At 64.9% G+C, this 18,580-nt stretch overlaps 1 protein-coding gene across 1 annotated transcript; it reads right to left on the reverse strand.

Annotated features, from left to right (window-relative positions):
• Positions 1 to 1,950: 1,950 nt before the first annotated feature.
• On the reverse strand, positions 1,951 to 14,540 carry CRTAC1 (cartilage acidic protein 1). Its single transcript, XM_075717707.1, has 15 exons — positions 14,496 to 14,540; positions 10,249 to 10,445; positions 8,753 to 8,949; positions 7,716 to 7,846; positions 6,908 to 7,064; positions 6,166 to 6,300; positions 5,731 to 5,876; positions 5,394 to 5,530; positions 4,649 to 4,731; positions 4,009 to 4,109; positions 3,756 to 3,924; positions 3,104 to 3,249; positions 2,938 to 2,980; positions 2,304 to 2,447; positions 1,951 to 2,063 (listed from the first exon to the last, which is right to left on the reverse strand). The coding sequence occupies exons 1-15, from the start codon at positions 14,538 to 14,540 to the stop codon at positions 1,951 to 1,953; spliced, it is 1,944 nt and encodes a 647-aa protein (XP_075573822.1).
• Between the last annotated feature and the right edge of the window lie 4,040 nt (positions 14,541 to 18,580).

Here is an 18,580-nt window from a genome sequence, read left to right on the forward strand (position 1 = left end):
TGCCTGGGTGCAGGGCTGAATGGAGCTGGAATTGCTCCCCTGGGGTCCTGGAGGAGGACCCTGCCCTGCGGGACTCCCTTTGGCTCGGTCATGGCATGTGTGCGGGGTGGCCCTGGCCCTGCCGTTCCCGCTAGGGCCCCCCTGCATGGAGACCTTCCTCAATAAACCCTGCGCTTCATCCCCTGCTGCCTGCCCTGTGTCCTCCTGTGTTGGAGGGGGGAGCAGGGAGATAGTGGGGGGCACAGAGCAGGCTGGGCTGGGCATCCCCCAGCATGCTGGGGTGCATGGAGCCCCCACAAGTAGCGTGACCATGGGGGAAATAAGGGGGAGGGATGGGGCAGTCCAAAGAGGGATGGGGACAGACCCATGTAGCAGTCGTGTGGTCCCGGTGACAGGGACCCACAGGGAAAGCAGTGCAGGGAAGGGTTTATTCAGTTGGCACCGGGTGCAACCGGCACAGGGCTGGGGCGAGCAGGGGGCACCTGGCCGTGCTGGAGCAGGCTAGTTGCGCTGACAGCGCCCGCCTGCGCCCAGGGAGAAGCCGTGGAGGCAGTGGCAGTGGAAGGAGCCGTGGCTGTTGTGGCAGATATGGTCGCAGGGGCCAGGCTGTGCCTGGCACTCATCTATGTCTGGAAAAGAAGGGGAGAAGGTCAGAGCTGCGGCAAGGGTACGGGGCTCGTCTGGCACGGGCAGGGCAGGGGATGGAGGGGGCATGGTGGTGGCGGGGCAGCTCTGGGGCTGGGTGAAGCTGGGACATGAAGGCATCTCCAATGCCTGCAGCCGCGCAGCTGTGGTCCTGCCACCGCTTGTCCCCATGGCTGTAAGGTGGCAGACGCCTCCTCACTCCAACTCCTGCACAGCCACAGTCCCCAGTGGTTTGGGGCTGTGAGCACAACAGGGCACCCCAGGAAACAGCATCCCTGCTCTCAGGGCAGCACGGCTGCGCCTGGCAGCGGCAGGTGGGGGGGCACCGTGGGCTGCCAGCCCCGCTGCCTGCAGGTACTCACCCAGGCACTGGCTGGCAGCGGGATCAAGGGGGCGGAAGCCCGGGCGGCAGTGGCAGGCGTGTGCCCCAGGGGTGTTGGTGCAGAGCTGGCTGCAGTTGTGCAAGCCCTGGGCACACTCGTCGATGTCTGGTTGTGGGGAAGAGAGCGGCACAGGGTTACAGCACGGGGTGGGAAGGCAGCATGGCCCTGTTGTTGCTGCATGGGCAGAGCTGCCTGCTGCACCCCATTCCCTCCAGTGCTGCACATCTGGCCATGCTCCCAGAGCTGGGAGCAGGGATGGGCAGGGGCAGAGGTGCCCAGGACCTCTGCGCACCCTTCCAGCTAGCTCCTGGCCCCGAGCCCCGTTCCTGTGCAGTCCCAGAGCAGGGTGGGCAGAAGCATGTACACAGCTCTGCCCTGCACAGCTCAGCAGCCTGGGCTAATAGACAGGATATAGTTTATTGGGGGGGGGGGGGGGGGGTGTGTTCTCCGGAAGACTGAGCAGGGTCCGACTCCAAACAGTGGGGTCAATACATTAAAAAACAGACCAGGAGGGTCCTTCCCCTGCAGGGCCAGGAGGACCCTCCTCTGCCAGGGCTGGGGAGGGGGGTCCCCATCACCGAGGCGGGGGCAGGCGAAGCACACACGTCGCAGGCCAAACCAGCAGGCACATGGTACGGTATCGAGGCGACGGAGCAAGCGACCGCCCGGGAGGCGCCGGCGTGGTGGGAGCAGCGCTGGGGCGGGGAGGTGCCGGTGAAGGGGTGCTGCCCTGGGGCTGCTTTCCCAGACATGGTTCAAGGGGCAGCCGGGCTCCGTGCCTGTTCCACTGCAAACCGCCCCGGTAGGGCACAGCCAGCACTTCCAGGGCAGTTCAACATGGAGAGAAAGAGAGAAAGAGAGAAACAGGCAGAGGCCGGCCAGTCCTTCCACCAAGGCTGCTCTGGCATGTTACGGACAGGGGTTAAAGTGCATAGAGGCAAAGGCAGAGTCCGAGGACTAGAGGGAGGAGGGCACAGTGGACGGGCCCAGGCCAGCTCCCAGCAGAGGGATATCCCCCAAAAAAGGCCACTTGAGCTGCACAGAGAAGGAGAGAAGGACCAAAAGAGAGAAAGAGGGAAGGAGAGTCAGTGGCGGCTCAGCGGGAGGCACAGGATGAACAGATATGGAGACAGGGTGCAGGTAGCTGGGCAGACACCCGACAGGTTACAGGATGGGGCCAGGCCTTTGGCAGGGGTGCAACAGCATCCCAAGGTGGTGCTTTGGGGCTCCTGCATGCAGTGGCATAGGGTTCAGGGTGTCCCAGCCATCACTCACCCACGCAAGCTGTGCCATCCTCGTTGGGCTCGAAGCCCCGGCCGCAGCGCTTATTGCTGCGGCAGCGGTACCCGCCATAGGTGTTGATGCAGACAGGCTTGTCCCGAGGGCAGATGAAGGGGAACTCGGTGCACTCATCCGTGTCTGCAAGCAGAGGGGCCTTGGTGTGAGATGGCTGGGCTGGGAGCTTGGGGCTGCCAGCCACAGCCGCTCCAGTTCCCCCTGCATGTGCTGGATGACCCCTGCATATGTAGCCACGCACAAGCTATGCCTCTGCCCAGGAGGCTCACGGCACAGCCACCCTGCCGCACCCCTGCTGCCCCTCCATTGCTTGTGGTTCTAGTGCAATGCCTGCCACATGCCAGCCATGCCTCCTGCGCCCAGCGCAGCGCTCTCCCCCCTCCTCGTGACACCACAGTCTGCCTCTGGAGCCATGCTGCTGCCCCCATTCCCAAGCCACGTGCTGGGCAGGCAGCTGTACCCCTGCACAGAGCCATGCGGCAGCCCTGCCTGCATGCCCAGCTGCCTCTCTGGCTGCCACCTCCCTGTAGCAGGGTGCTGCCCTCGTCCCCTCCGTGGGGCCGTGCTGCAGCATCCCGGGTGAGGCACGCCTGTGCCCCCAGCAGCCACTCACCTACACAGCGTCCGTTCTCGTGCTGGGAGAATCCCTGCCCGCACTGCATTTGGGGAGAAGCAAAGACCGCCGGGATGGGGAGGAATCAGCCCTGGGCAGCCACCGAGCCAGCAGAGCTCAGCCCCTCGTTCCTGCCTCCCACCCTGCGCCCACACCTGGCCCTCACCTCCAGCAGGGCAGGCATTAGTGGCTCCTCCATGTCCAGGGGGTACGGGACCTCCAGGACAGAGTTGGTCTCACTGCTGGCCACGGCTCGTACCACAACGCGGCCATCCGGCCAGGTCACCTCCAAGCTGCTAGCTTCATCCTGCCCTGCAGGCGGGCAGCCCGTCAGAGTGGGGGTCTCCAGGGCAGGCAGGGGCTGAAAGGAGGCCAGGGGGGTGGTAGGGATGAAGGGGCAAAGCCTCCCCTTGCTCCCCGAGCCGGGCCCCAGGTGCCCGTGCTGACAGCCCATGCACAGGGATGCAGCACGAGGGGTGAACATGGGGACGATAGGATGCCCTGCTAGCGGGCAGGGACACCCCTGCAGGCAGCCCACCAGCTGTGCTGAGCCAGGGGAGGGTTAATGGGCAGGGAAAGCCCTAGTGCCTGGGAAAGCAGCAGGCAGGGGGTTGGAAAGGGGGCAGCTCCCCCTTGCAGCAGGGCTGCAGCAGCTGGGCACCCTGCCTGCAGCCTCCCCTGGAGCCCACCATGCCCAGGGCGATGGGCACGGATGACTCCTGTGCTTCAGGGCACCGGGGCAGCAGAGGCGGCCCCAGCCCAGGGGGGGGTGCTGAGAAGGCTGGGGGTGGAGGCAGCCCCTTGCCCCCCCGGCTCACCCAGTCCAAAGTGCGCCACGGGCTCCATCTCGCAGAGGTACCCCGATCCGCCGTCGATGATGCGCAGGTGGGCCCCGCTGCGCCGCGTGAACAGCACCACTTTGGCCCCTCGCGCAAAGGCCCCAAAGCGGGTGCGCGGGATGACGCGCAGCCAGTTGTTGCTGGTGCCCTGCAAGGGAGGAGGGAGCAGGGAGACTGAGCAAGGAGAGGCAGAAAGGATGGGGACAACAGGAGGACCCCCTGCTTGACTCACCTGGGTGCCCTTGAAGATGGAGATCGGCTGTGCCATGGACTCGCCGTGGGACAGGATGAGGTCCAGCATCCCATCACCATCAAAATCTGTCACTGCACCCCCTGCCAGGACAGGACCATGTCATGCCTGGGGCGCAGCCCCACATCTCCCAGCACTACCCCCTGCCACCAGCGTGGCCTCCCACAACTGGCAGCAGCAGTCCCGGCAATGCAGGGGCAATAAGGAAGATGGGGTGACCCCAGTGCAGGAGTAAGGGTCTCTGTATGGGTGGCACCCTGCACCCAGGTGGGTCAGCTCCCCAGGCAGTGGAGGAGACAGGCACTGCCTGGGGGCTGTGGAACACAGGAGGCTGCCTGGCCCCCTCACAAATGCAGAGGCTGGCTTTGAACAGTGGGCACCCAGGAAGGAGCCGCCCCAAGAGTGAAGCCCTGGGGAGCAACTGGAGATGGCACCGTTGGCTGGGTATGGGTGGAGGGAGAAAGCATGGGGCCACTCCTGGGTGATGGTGGTTCCAGGATGCTGGTGGGGAGCAGGCAGGTGACCTGCCAGGCATGTGGCATCCCCAGGCACAGAGGGTGCCAGGCGGTGCTGTGGCACACCCCCAGCATGGGCCCCCACTGCCAGGGCCAAGGGGACCCACCTGTGCCCCGTCCCTCAGGCTCCAGCGCGTCCCCTGGGTTCAGCTCTTCCACAATGGGGTCTGAGTGCTCCCTGCGGATGAGCCTGCCGAGCACAGACAGGACATGAGTGCCAGCCCCTGCGGTCTCCAGCACCTTCCTGGGAAGTGCCTGTCCTCTCCCACAGCAGCATGGCAGAGAGGTGACATCCCCGGTGGTCATGCAGGGTGGAAGGGGGACGGGACTGGCATCTGCCTCTTAGCACCTCACGCCTCTGCTCCATGCAGGGGTGACAGGGATGTCATGAGAGCCCAGCTCTTGTGGGTCTAAATTGCGAAGCAGCAACGCCGTCTCCAAACACTGCTGCATCCCTCTGGGACCAGAGACTGTCCCCAGGGGCTCCCTGCCACACCACTGCCCTCCACCCACCCATAACACAGGGTGGACAACCAGCTCCCACCACCCCACATGCCAGGCGAGGAGGTGCTGCACAGCAGTAACGAGGAATTGACCCCCGCAATTAACAGAAGCCACGAACAAGCTTCCATGCGGCTGCTAATCAGCGGTGCCGGGGACCCCAGGGGCTGCTGCAGGCACGATCGCAGCAGCTGGTAATGATGCCGGGAAGGGCTCAGTCACGGTGCCTTTTATTAGCTGAGCCCAAGCAGTGGCACTGCTGGAGAGGAGCCCTGCGAGCCTGGCTGCGCCACGAGGGCTCCTCGACCCCCCAGAGCAGGGTGCGGGCTGCCTCGGCCCCCAGGCTCCTACCGGAAGAGGCGGTTGGCAGAGGAGCCACGGTAGGCGATGTTGTTGAAGAAAACTTCCAGATCCTGGTCGTTGTCAAAGTCAGCTGCAATGACGGTGCGGACGGGGGACGGCATGGAGAACTTGGGGGTGGCGATGTCCTGTGCGAGGGATGGGCATGGGGTGACAACAGGCACAGGCAGCAGGACATTGGGTCCCACTTTGGTGCTTTGGGTCCCCTCCTCGCTGGGAACCGGGGCTCAAAGCCAAATCAGGGTGAAGCCGGCCCCCCTGGCCAAGGAGGCTCAGTGGCAAAGCTGGCAGTGGGACCATCCCAGGGGGTCCCAGCCGCAGCCCTCACCCGGAATCGGATGCGCCCAGGGGCCCCGCTCTGCAGGTAGAGTCGGTGCGGCCCATTCCAGTTGCCGTAGACGATGTCCACCCGGCCATCGCGGTTGAAGTCAGCCAGCGCCACGCCGCGCCCGTGCTGGTAGGGGTCGTCCAGCCCTGGGGAGCCGCAAGGGGACAGGGGAAAACGGGACCCCCTCCCTGCCTTTGTCTCCCCAGGATGTGCCCCACAGTCCCCAGACCGGTCCTCCCTGCGCAGGGCTGCATCCCTGCGCTGATGGATGCCCTGGTGCACCTCGGCCACCCCCGGTGGTCAGCGGGGCCCTGGATCCCCAGGGCTGTCCCTCCACCCTGCACTCAACCAGCCTGTGCAGGCAGGGGCAGGCAGAGCCAGCCCTGCCCTGAGGTCCTTGACGCCTGGGTGCTCCCCCCGGCTCCCTCTACTCACCCACGGCAGCTGCCACGTCCTGGTACGTCCCATCGCCCCGGTTTTGGAAGAGGAAATTGGGGCTGTTCTCGTTACCGCAGAATATGTCAGAGGCGCTGTCGCTCAGGATGGGGCCCACGGCCACCCCACGGCCCCCTGGGGACAGCAGCCCGGGGGTGAGAGGACAGCTGCTGTCCCACCCCAGGGGAGATCATGCCCCCCAAACTCCCTCTGTGCTGCCCACCAGGTGCTCCCAGGACCCCCAGTGTCCCCTCCTCACCCACCTCCCGCCTTCAATCCCTCTCATCAGGAGCTAATTGGACCTGGCAGCCACTTGTGTCACTCCCAACCCTAATCACTGCCATCACCATGGTGACAACACTCCTAATTAGTGACAATTTACCGCTGGGGAGACAAGGCACAGCAGCGGTCCCTGCGGTGGTGGGGCTCCCCGCTGCCCTGCTCGTGTGCCCATGTCCCCCTGCCATGCTGCCAGCCCTGCAGATGCTGCGGGCTCCGGAGGCATCAGCCTGGCTGCCGGGCAGGGTGATGGTGGGCACGGAGGTCCTGGGTGAGCATCCCGTGGCCCTGGTCCCTTCCACGGGCCGTGGGGCTACCACTAGATGGGGCAATCAGGCAGCCTAACGTGTGGCACACGCCCCTGCCTGCCTGCAAAGGGCACTGCCCTGCCTGCAATGGGGTCCCACGCTCACCGTGCCCAGCAGTGCCCCGTCCCCTCCGCGGGGCCGCAGCAGCCGGGTACCTGTGTACTTGCTGACGCCAACCTGGGCGGCCACGTCCACCAGCACCACGACGCCGCGGGCAGGGTCACTGGCAGCCACGTCCATCTCGATCAGGGCGTGAGGGCCCACGTTGCCGCTGGCGTAGTTGGCGATGTAGATGGAGTACCTGCCGGAGCCCTGTGGCCGGCGGCACCTCCTCAGCACCCACCCACCCAAAACCTGACTCCACGGGGACCACGGGATCCCTGCCGTGGGGCTGGATGCTCTCATGGCTCCATGGGACCAGGCACCAGTACCATGTGCTGAGCAAGGGCTCTGCAAAGCCCACAGTGAAAAGCACCCCAGGAATGGGGATGTGCCCCATTGCCTCCAAGACCTCTGCGGTCCCCAGGCTCAGGGTGCTGGCACAGGGCACCCTGCTCCCCCAGCATCCTGGATGTGCCGGGCCCCCCGCCCCCACCACCACCCCCCTTGTCCCGTGCAGCAGCTGGACCTTGATTTAGTGATAATCGTTTGGAAACAAACCACTGGGGGAGGAGGAAGAAGAAAGAGCAGGTGACAGGAACATAAATCACCTCGACAGGCACGTTTATCAGCTGGCGGCAACCGTGTGGACAGGCGCCCGCAGTCCCCATGGCCAGGGGGGCTGCCAGCCCTGACAGCCATGGGCTGCTGGGGGCACCCCTGGCCCCAGTGGGGGGTGGAATGGGGCTGGTGCCCAGGCGAGGGGAGAGGTCCCCCGGGGACGCTGCAGGGGAGGGCTGGAGGGGCACGGTGGGTGGGAAGGGAGCAGAGATACCCCCAGCCCGCCGTGCCCTGCCTGCTCACCGTCCGGTCCACGCAGGCGACAGAGCGCCCGGCAAAGCGGCTGGCCACATCCCGGTTCACCTCATCACTCAGGAGGTCCTCCCAGCGCCCATTGCGGAGCTTGAAGAGCTTGTCCGTGTAGGTGGCCATGCCTGGGGGGGGGGCACGAGTCAGGGGGCTGCAGCATCCCACTCCCTCCCAAGAAGGGTGCCCTGAGGCAAGGGGAGGCTGGAGAAGGGGTATCCCAAACCCCTGCTCTGTCCCCAGTAGCCCCGGGGTGGGCACGATGCCCCTGTAAGAGCCCTTATGACCCTTAAGGGCCACTGGCAGACACGCAGAAGAATCAACTCATTAAGGTAATATGTGTCCCAATGGGGCACAGCTCCGTAGATCATCCCTGGGAAGGTAAAAAATCGATTTGGTGCCAGGCACAGGCAGTGAGACGCGCTGCCCGTGACAGCGCCGATGGCAGTGCCTGATTTAGGAAGAGGTGTGCTGGCGGCCACCACCAGCCCGGGTAATTAGGAGCGTCAGGAAGACAGATCCACTGCCTGGAGGTCAGGGCTGTGGGACAGGGACACGGGGCAGAGCTGGGCTGGAGCACTGACCCAGGGAGCTCTGGGGATGCCTGGTGCCAGGCTGGGGCACGCAGGTCTCCTCCCCACAACAGACATCCTGGGAGCTGGGACAGCACCGGCAGGGTGGGATTAGACCTGGCTTGGTCCAGAGGGCACAGGAGAGTCATGGCAGAGGGGCACAGCTGCTGCAGGGCACAGCTGGGTTTTGCAGTGCAGGGTCCCTGTGGCAGGGCAGCCCCAGGGGTGGTGGGGAAACTGCTGTCCTGCTTGGGGTGCCACCAGGAGGGCGGTGGGCAGCTGGAAGTGCTGACTTGGCGGCTGGCTGGGCTCGGCGTCCCGCCTGCACTGCCATCAATCAATGGAGCCACTCAACTGAGAAATTAACTCCAGCCCGCACACATCCCTCACACGCCGAAGGTCGCAGGCGGCCGTGCCGGGAGCTGCCCCCACGCCCGGGGCTCGGCGGCCGGCAGGGCTCACCGGAGAAGGCGTTGTTGGTGTTGAGGAAGTAGATCTCCTCGCGGCCGTCCCCGTCAATGTCACAGGCTGTCACGCCGATGGCGTTGCCCTGCCGGTCCCGCAGCGCGTAGTACGGGGAGCCCCGCTCGTCCTCCGCCATGTTCACCAGCCGCCCCCGCGCCTTGTCGTACTTGAGCACCAGGTTGGGGCCATTGTACCTAGAGGTGTGAGCAGGGGCGATGGCTCCCCACAGCTTGGGGACAAGATGAAAGCCCCTGTCCCATCCCTGGGTGGATACTGGGTGTGACACCGGGTTTTCCCCATGATGGGCACAGCAGAGAACTGCATGGTCCATGGAGGCCAGGTACCCTGGGCTGCCCTCAGCACCCAAATGTGGGGCTGACTCCTGGCTGCCGATGGTGAGGGCTCAGCCTGGACCTGTTCCAGCCTGTGTCAGGCATCCCATGTCTACCTGGCCTGGGTACCCCAGGGCATTACCATGGCAGGGGTGGGGTCTGGGCAGCCAGTGGGGCAGGATGGGGCACAGGTCCCTGCTTGCAGCCCTTTCCCAGGGCAGACAAGCCCGCCCGCAAGGCAAATCCTCTCAGCGTGGTGCGCCCCACTGGCTCCCCGCCCGCTCCTGCCCGGTGCAACAGTAAACAAGTTATACAACGGGCACCACGGGCGCTTACAAAACCCTGTCTGGCTGCTTGGCACAGCCTGTTTGGGAGTGGTGGCCTGGGCCCCCCCAGTGCTGCCCACTGTTCACTGCCCCAAGGTGATGCTCAGAGCAGCGGCAGGGCCAGACTCTGCCTGCCACCGTGGTGCCCCCAGCTCCCGCAGCCCCGCTGGATGGGATCTGTGGCAGTGAGGGGCTCCCTCCAGGTGAGCACACCTGCGTGTGCGAGCCTCCTCCCTCAGAGGTGAGCACGGTGGTGTGTATACAGACACGCTGTGCCGGCTGCTCACAGCCATGCCAGCACACACACAGAGCCCGCACCGTGGTCCCCACTGTCCCTGGCCAGGGCCAGACCCACTGGCAGCAGCTGCTCCGTGTCCAGCCCCGCTCGGGCACTGGCAGCGCAGCACACGGCTCCCTGCCTCCTGCCAGCCCTTCCGAGCCATCACTCCAATAAAGAGCTATAAAAAACCTCCAGCCAATTAACCGAATCTCCCGAGAGCGCCGAGTCCTGTCAGTGGAGCCGAGCCGGCTTGGGGACACGCTGGCTCTGCACTGCAGGGTGGACCCCAGCCGCTGGGCAGCTGCCACCACCCCACAGAGGGGGGACCCGGCCCCGGGGCCAGGATGGGGGCACCCACGTGGTCCCACGCAGGCACCCAACTGGCATCAACACCCTAAGTGGGTGCACACACGAGTGGGTACATGCAGACCCTAATCCCACCACTCTTACGCACACCCCCCCAGCCAGCCACATGCCCACGGAGGAACGAGGAGCTTCTGGCCCTGCAGGGCCACCAGGTCCCACTGCCACAGGCGCGCTGGGTGCACCACTCACCCTGCCACCACGATCTCGAAGTCACCGTCGGCATCCAGGTCGGTGACAGCTACACCATAGTTGAGCTGCGTGGGGTTGTTTTCATAGTCAGGTGGGAGGAGGCGGTGGGTGACGGCCGCAAACATGGGCTCGCTGCGCTGGGAGCCCTCGCTGAGCCAGGCCAGGGACAGCAAGCACAGCGCCAGCATCCTGGGCACCTGGGAGAGACCTGCAGCCCATCAGCTCCAGGAGGCGATGGCTTCGCCAGCCAGCAGGGACCCCAAGGCCCCGCTCCACAGTGCCCGAGCACCCGCACTACCCTTGCACACTCTCCTTCCACCCCTTGTCACCCACCCCAGCCTGTGCCTCCCCGCCAGACCCGAGACCCTTGGGCACTGCCACAGCTCTGGCATCCCCGCGCACAGGTCCTCCTGGTTGCAGCTCACCCTCGAGGCTTCCTTGGAACAGGACCATACCCCAGTGAGCTGGGAGCCAGGGCTGAGCAGGAGCAGGGCCATGGGAGCCCATCCCATGGGAGGGACCCAGGAGGCAGCAGGAGGGCTGCGGGGTGCTGACAAACCTGGGCTCAGCCCCAGCTCGCCCTGCCCCAAGGGTCTGCTGGCACCCAAGCTCCTGGCAAGTCACGGTGCCAATCACTGCTCCCTTGGCAGGGCTGGAGGAAGCAGGCAGCTGCCTGGCTGGGGAGCTCGTCCCCTCTCCAGCTTGTCCTCCAGAGCCAGAGAAGGCCATGGGGAGAACATGGGAATACTCTGCCAGGTGACTCCTGTGTGCCTCAGTTTCCCCACCCCGCTGGCACTGTTTCTCCCAGGGGCTCTGTGGGGTGAGCTCCTCCCAGCCTGGCCAGGGAAGGTGTCTGCACAGGGATGTGGTCACGGGAAGGAGATGCTGGGAGGAACAGGAGACTGGGAGGAGAGGCTCAATTAACCTGGACTGCGGAGGACAGTGTCTGCCAGCACTGCTGGCAATGCTGCGGAGATTTTGGAGCTGGCTCTGACCTGGCTGTAGCACAGGTGACAAGCAAGGTGGCACTCAGGACAGCCAGCCCTTGCCACAGGCCAGGCAGTCCCTTCCAGATGGGAAAAGCCCAGCAGTGAGCTGTGTGTCTCCGGGCTGTGGGCACAAACCCACATGCTGGCACTCCCGCTGGGAGCAAGAGCAGCCTGTCCCACTCTTGCAGCCTGGAGGGATGACTGGGGCACCTGGCCACCAAGGCAGTGGATACTGCTCCATGTGGCTGTGCCATCCCCCTGGGCAGGGCTGCTACCACTTCCCAGGGAGCCAGGAACAGCTCCCAGCACTGCCACAGGGATAGGGGAGAATGGCCCCGCCTGCCAGCTAGTCCCCATGCTGTGGACCCTGTCAGCAAGCAAAAGAAGCTGTGGCAGCTGCATGGTGCCACATGTGCCCAGCTTGGAGCAGGGAAGTTGCCCAATGGCTTAGATCCTGGCAGGCCCACTGGGCTGTGGTAGCAGCCTGCTGCTGCCTCCCCAGGAATGGGAATGGTCCCAAGGCTCTTTGGGGGGCCAGGATTCCCCCGCCACAAGCAAATAGCTTTCTTGCCACCTGGCCTGGGCAGGAAGGAGCTGTCCTGCAGCTGCAGAGGAGACCTTGAGCCCCACTGCCCAGCACGCCCAGAGCCCTGCATCCCAGTGCCCAGACACTGCTTCCCTTCCCTCTCCAATCCCATCCATTCCCCGGGCCCAGCTGCAAGGTGTAAGTGGGTGGGGTGTGTGTGTGAGCATCCCCCCAGCTCTACTCTGTGCTGCTCCCATCCCCTCCCTGGCCTGACCCACAGACTCAGGTGCAGCCAGCCCCCCTCTGGCACTGTGCTGTTCACCACCCAGCCAGAGTTTGGACACTGTTCCCCATCACCCTTCCATCCTGTCTGGGGCAGCTCTCCAGGGGCAGGAGCCTGGGTCTTTTGCTGGTGCAGGTGCCCCGTGCAAGGCACATGTGACAGGAACGAGGTTTCATTGGGTTGCACAGGGACAGGACAGTCCCTGGGTGTCACTCCGCAGCCCCAGGCAGGGAGGGAGGGGGAGCCTTTGCCACAGCCCCACAGTGGGCTCACCAAAGCAAGCGTGGGGGAGAACCACCCACACATGGGCATATGGGTGCAGGGGTGCAGCCCCCTGATGATGCAAAGCAGTGCCCCCTCACCCCTGGCCACAGCTAGGCAATGGGTGACTGTCCCCAGGCTGCTGACAGGGCTCTCCCTGCTCTGCCTCCCCTCCAGCTTCTGCTCCCCGCAGGTTGGCCCATTCCTCAGGTACTCCCCTGCCCCATCCAGCTGCAGCCGAAATCCTTCCAGGCTAGATGGAGCCTTTCCAGGAGGAAACAATATTCCTGATTGGAGACAAAAGGCTTTTCCCAGCAGATCCGGTGCTTGGTGCCATGAGGAAGGGACACATGGGCCAGAGCCAGGCCATTTTGGGAAGGGGGAGGGAGGGATGCCCAGGCTCTGCATGGTGGATGGGAAAGGCCTCGTGGTTCCCAGCGTGCTGCTGACAGCACTGAGGCCCCAGCATGAAGCTCCACCTGAGGTTTGAGGCTATGGGGTCCTGCTTGTACGCAGGGCAGAGCTCAGCCTGTCTTGTCCCAGCAGAGCCACGTCCTGCCTTGTCTTGTGGCATCTGGTGGCAAGGTCACCCCAGGAGCTGCGGTCACCGCAGGGTGCCTGCTCAGCATGGCTAAGCCTGGTGACACGAAGCCAAGGTGCCAGGCAGGGGTAGAGGCAGCAGGAGGATAGGATCAAGGCAGAGGGTGCTACAGGCACCCACGCAGGGTGCAGCCAGGTAGCACAGGGACAGGGTGCTGGCTCCATGGCAGGGATGCAGCATGTAGGGCTCATCTGTCCCCACAGATGGCTGTGGCTGGCAATGCCCGGTGAGAAAGGCAGGATGGGACTGGGAAGGGAGCCATGGGGCAGGCAGGGGGTTGTGCCCTCACTGCAGGTGGGGAGATGCTGTCCCCAGTGCTCCTCCTGTACCCACATGCACATCTCCAGCCCTCGGCCCACATCACGGGGAGGGTGGGAGCTGGGTCTCTGTGTGGCCACCCCATCCCACATGTCACCGTGACATTGCGACCCACCACACCACGCGCCCCAGTGATGTCATGCTCCACCACTGCAGTGACATCCCATCCCAGGCCGCAGCCACTTCCGGCACCGCTATAGCATTGCACGACATCGTGCAGCAGGGGCCACATCACACCCCAAAGGCACCCCAGAACAGTGACAACATGGTGACATCACAGCAGTCCATGACATCATGCTGCATGTGCCCCAGTAACACCATATTTCCATTCCTGCCATTCCCAGGCTGTCACAGCTGTACCTGCCAGGGCAGAGGACAGGCAGGAGATGTCCCGCAGACCCAGCAGCCTAGGGGTGCCAGCAGTCCCCACTCCACGGCGCTTCAGCCCCAAGCAGCCCAGCTCCTGCAGTGCCTCTGTTCCAGCCAAAGCGAACAAGCCCCGGTACCGCTGCCCCAGCTGCTCACTGCTGCCGAGGGCTCAGCACCGCTCCCTCCCACACCCCTCTCGCAGAGCCTGGCCTGTGCGTGCATCCCATCACGGATGCTTCTGACAGGCACAAAGCCCCCAGCTGCTGGCTGTCCCATCCCTCTCCTCTCCCACGCAGGACTCCTCAGTGCTGGACTTGGCAGGCTGGGGCTCAGCCAGCAGCAGCTAATGCAGTGTGGAGATGAGCAGTCACCTTAGCCTCTGAGCTCAGCCCAAAGGGACACCAGGTCCTTGGGGGGCTCAGCTGCAGCTGCCTGCTCCCAGACCCACCAGCGCACAACCAACCCCTTCCCACGCAGGCAGATGCACGGACGGACCCCTCTATCCGCAGCCCCCAGCCCCTCCACGGGCTCAGCCACGACCCAGCAGAAGTGTCCCTAGGAAGAGGAGCTGCTCTGTCCCTCGCTTCTTGCCACCCTGATGCCTCTCCCCCAGTCCCAGCCCACACCCCCATCACCGCTCCATCCTCCTGAGCCCGGTCCTCCCTAGCCCAGCATCCTGCCATCCCCGTCCCATCCTTCATCATCCTTCGATCCCCTTCCTCCCGCCTTGCCACCCCGCACCCCCTCCACGCCGCGGGGGCAGGCTGCGCGCCCGGCCCCGCTCCGCCCGCCACCAACTTCTCCGCGGGCCGGTGACCGTACCGGAGTTGAAAGCCACCCTCTCCCCGCCCCGGCGTCTCCGAAAAACTTCACGGAGCAGCAAAACCACCCCCTACTCACGGGCCAGGGGGGCTGCCCGGCGCCCCCGCGGCGGCGGGAGCGCATCCCGCAGCGCCCGCCTCGCCGCGCCGCGCCTCGCCGCGCCGCACCGCCCGGCTCCGGCTCCGGCTCCGGCTCCGGCTCCTCCGGCTCCGCCGCTCCCCGGCTTCCGACGGGGCCGGCCCGGCCGAGCGGCGCCTTTTGTAGGGCGGGCGGCGGCGGCAGCGCCAGTGAGCGGGGCGAGGCGCCGCGGCCAATGCAGAGCGCGGAGGTGGGGCCGCGCCGCGCTGATTTACAGCCCCGCGGCCGCGGCAGCGGGGTGCTCCGCGGGGGCCCGCCGGGGAGCATCGCCCCGGGCGCTGGAAGCGGTGTGGGGGGGGCCGGGGTGAGCGGGCCCTCGCTTCCCGGGCAGCCGGAGCCGCCGGGGGGTCCCGGCTCGCAGGAGAGGAGCTGCGCTCCCGCGGTCACCCCCCGTGGGTGCTGGGGGGTGGGGGCACTCGGGGCACGGCTCCCGACCTCCTGCGAGGGCAGCTGGGGCGATGGGGTGAGCAGAGCCAGGGATCTGCTGGGGGGCAGCGGGGGTTTGCCCCACGGAGCAATGTGACTGCGGGCACAGGAGGGGGAAAGGGAGCGGAGCTGGGCAGCCCCCGTAGCGCAACACCCAGCTGCACCCCGAGGGCTCAGCACCCTCCGTGTGCCATCACCCTGTGGGTCACCCACCTCCCTGCTGCCACCCTTCGTCTTCAGGGACCCCAGGAGCGGCTGTGCCCTGGCAGGGAGTCGACACCGCAAGAAAGGCCCCATCTCAGGCCACACAAGACACTGACTTTCCCAAAATTTTGTAGTCAGTGGATGCCCGAGCCAGGATTGCACTTAGCCCGCAAGCCTGCCCTCCCTGACGTGTCTTCCTGCTGCGGGCCTGGGCACAGAGCTCCCCATGCGTCTCTGGGTGCAGAAAGTGGCTGTGGCAGGGGCTGGGACAGCTCTGGCAGGTCACAAGGCTACCAGGTCACCCCAGTGGAGCACATTCACAGGTGCCCCAGCACGGACCCTGGGGCTGCAGCCACAAGGAGAGACAGCAGGAGACACCAGGAGAGACGTGGGGAGACAGCAGAAGCCGCAGGAGCCTGCACTGTTCGGGCTGCTTCGAGTTGGCTAATCACCTGCCCTGCTAAAACCCTTATTTCTCATTCGAACGTGTCTGGCTACAGTTTCTGCCTGTTGCTCCCAGTTCTTCTCTCCCTGCTGGATTTGAGAGCTCTCCAGTCCCAGTGATTATCTCCCATGAAGGTGCTTCCACATGGCCATCAAGTACCCTTTGATTTCATTTCCGATGACCCCCTCTCGCAGGGTGCCTGGCTGAGCACTGGCCTTGCTGTGCAGCTGCTGGCTGCAGGGTCCCCATGGCCAGCATGACAGTGTCTGGGCACAGGGAACCTGCTGTGGGGCACTGCCGTGGGGCAGGAACTGCTGCTGCTCTCTATGTTCACCATGGGGAGGCCAGGATGCCCACTGGGGCTGGGAGGCCAGCGTGACCATCACACATGTGCGATGCTCTGCTCACGTGTCCTCGTGCACCCCAGAGCTGCGGGTGCGCTCTGCCTGCTGGTGGCCCACAGCCCCAGCACCTGGCTGCAGCCTTGCCCGTGCGTGTGCACCCAGGGCAAGCACCCCCTCTGATGAGTCGTTAGCTCATCCCAGATTTAGTAACCACCTGAGTAATTATTAGCACAAACTCTGCAAGCTGGCTCCCAACGCTGTCCCTGTGACCGGCAGGTACAGAACACAAATGCCGGCAGGAAGCCAGCTCAAGCATGCCAAGACCGCGAATGGTGCTGGGCGCACCGGCTCCCTGGGGCCGCAAACCAGATGTGCCAGCATGCTGGGGCCCGGCCCTGGCCCTGAGCCCGTGCACACCCGCTGGCAGACGCAGGCAGGCCTGCCAGCACACCAGCACACTGCACGCATGCGCCTGTACACGTGTGTGTGTGCACAGGTGTGCACACATGGCTAGACATGCAGTGTGGTGCACACATGCAGCTCACAGGTGCACATGCTGTGTCAGCGGTGATGTGCTCACACCATGACATCCTGTGGGTACACACACCCTACGTGCACGTGGGGCACGCATGCTGAGAGGGCCTTGCACGCTGGAGCCCCCAGCCCATGCTACAGGCACCCAGCCCAGCAGGGTGATTTTCCACTTGTGGGGCTGCAAGGTGCTCCCCAATACCCGCTGTCAGAGCCCCTCGGTGCCACTCCCATGGATGCTGCCACCCCGCTGGGCTGGGACTTTTCTCTGGGGGATGACAGCAGCCAGCAGGCACCTTGTGATAACAACTGCCATGGCTGTACTCCACAGCCCTGCATCTGTCCCTGTGCCCTGTGCCAGCCCAGCCTGGCCCAGTTGTCTCTATCCCACCCCACTGCTTGCACCCGAGAGTAGGACATGGGTCTCTGCAAGGAGCTGCGGAGGGGAGCGCAGAGCATCGGTGAAACAAGCTGGGATGTATGTGCGGACGTTTGCGGGGCAGTGAGGCAGGGCGCGGGCGCCAGGGTGCAGGGAGCCTGGCTGTGCGGCTCCCGGGGGATGCGCAGGGGACGGTGGCAGCGGCGGTGGGGACAATGCACAGGAAATTAGAGTGAGCGGCAGGCAGACATGCTGCGGGGGGAAGGGAGCTGCTGCGCTCCACCGAGGGCTGCAGGCAGGCAAGGGGAGGCTCTTCTGCTGAGCTGGGGCCAGCATGAGCGCCAGCCACCTCCTTGCACACCTGGGTCCCCCCTTTCCCATTCCCAGGGCAGAGGTGTCCCGCCTTTCCCTGGCTCTTGTTCGTGGGGTGCTTGCCCCATCCATGCCGACCCAGCCCCCTGGGAGTGGGGACCCCCTTGCAGCTGACCACCCTGGCACCCTGCATCTCTGTGCCTGGTGGCTCACCTGCCTCCCCAGGATCTCCCTGGGGAGAAGGGAGCAGGATGCTGGGGACCGGTCTGCCCCTTGCATTGCAACGGGTGGAGGGGTGGCGCAGGGCTGTTTGCTGACAGTGCCAAGTGCTCCAGCCAGCCCGGGTGAGCCTGTGGGGTGGCAGTGCCAGGTGAGCCCCATGGCCCTAGCAGGGACAGCACTGCTCTGGCAGCTGGGGGACCCTCAGCAGGGCAGGAATCTGCCCAGGATCAGCTGGATTCATGGAGCACCCAGTCTGTCCCCTCCAGCAAATTCCAGATGGTGCAATGCAAACTGGGCAGGTGGCAGAGCAGTGCTGACTGAAGGCACTAACCTTCAAGATTCTTCACTGGGGCTGTCGTTCCTCTTTCTAGAGCATCATGAAGGCCGAGACACCTGCACACAGCCTGGTGCGTGCACAGCACACACACAGCGCACTCACATGCACCTACACACACACATGCAAGAGTCTGTGTGCAGCCGCCCTGTCCGCACACGCTCTCTGTGCACACACATTGTGTGCGAGCACTCAATTTACTGCCCAAATGTGCGCACAGCCCATGCACACGCATGCATCTGCACTCACACGTGCATGCAGTGATGTGCACGCACCCCACCAGGCATGCTGCCCTGTGCACTGCTGCTTGCTGCACCCACCAGCACAGCCGGGGCAGCAGCCAGGCAGACTGCACCAGCCGCCCTTGCTGCTTTTTGACACTAGAAGAGGGCACATGTTGTCACCGCAGCGCACTGCGGGATCCCTCAGCTGCCGAGCCGATCCCAGCTCCTGCCTGGCACTGCTTCCTTCTCTGGAGGGGCTGTGCTGGGACCTCCCTGCTCTGAGGGTCTAATTTCCACCCTAAATGTATTCATGGATAATTTATCCCCAGTCATTCCTGTGCTAACGTTGTCTTTTAGCTGAAATAGCTCTTCTCCTCCCTGGCGTTTACCCTGCTGATGTATTTATAGTGAGCGCTCTGTTCCCCCGCAGCCTGTGCTGTGCTGGGCATGAGCCACCGTCCTCCCATAATGGGTCTCCCAGGCTCGGCCTCCCCTGGCAGCCCCGTGACACCTCTGCTCCTCTCCCAGGCTGGCTCCAGCACAGGCAGGTCCCCCGGGGGCCATGCAGGGATGCAAGCAAGTCCCCAGCCCTGCCAGAAATGCC

This window comes from Pelecanus crispus, chromosome 10, assembly GCF_030463565.1.
Source record: "Pelecanus crispus isolate bPelCri1 chromosome 10, bPelCri1.pri, whole genome shotgun sequence".
In the NCBI taxonomy this organism is placed as follows: Eukaryota; Metazoa; Chordata; class Aves; order Pelecaniformes; family Pelecanidae; genus Pelecanus; species Pelecanus crispus.

What these genes read in the sequence shown, in the direction of transcription:
- CRTAC1 (XM_075717707.1), bottom strand. Translation starts at nt 14,540, where the DNA reads ATGCGCTCCCGCCGCCGCGGGGGCGCCGGGCAGCCCCCCTGGCCC. An exon ending in CTGGGCGCATCCGATTCCGG is followed by an intron (nt 5,531 to 5,730) that starts GTGAGGGCTGCG and finishes TCCCTCGCACAG; the next exon opens with GACATCGCCACCCCCAAGTT. An exon ending in TAATGCCTGCCCTGCTGGAG is followed by an intron (nt 2,981 to 3,103) that starts GTGAGGGCCAGG and finishes CCCCAAATGCAG; the next exon opens with TGCGGGCAGGGATTCTCCCA.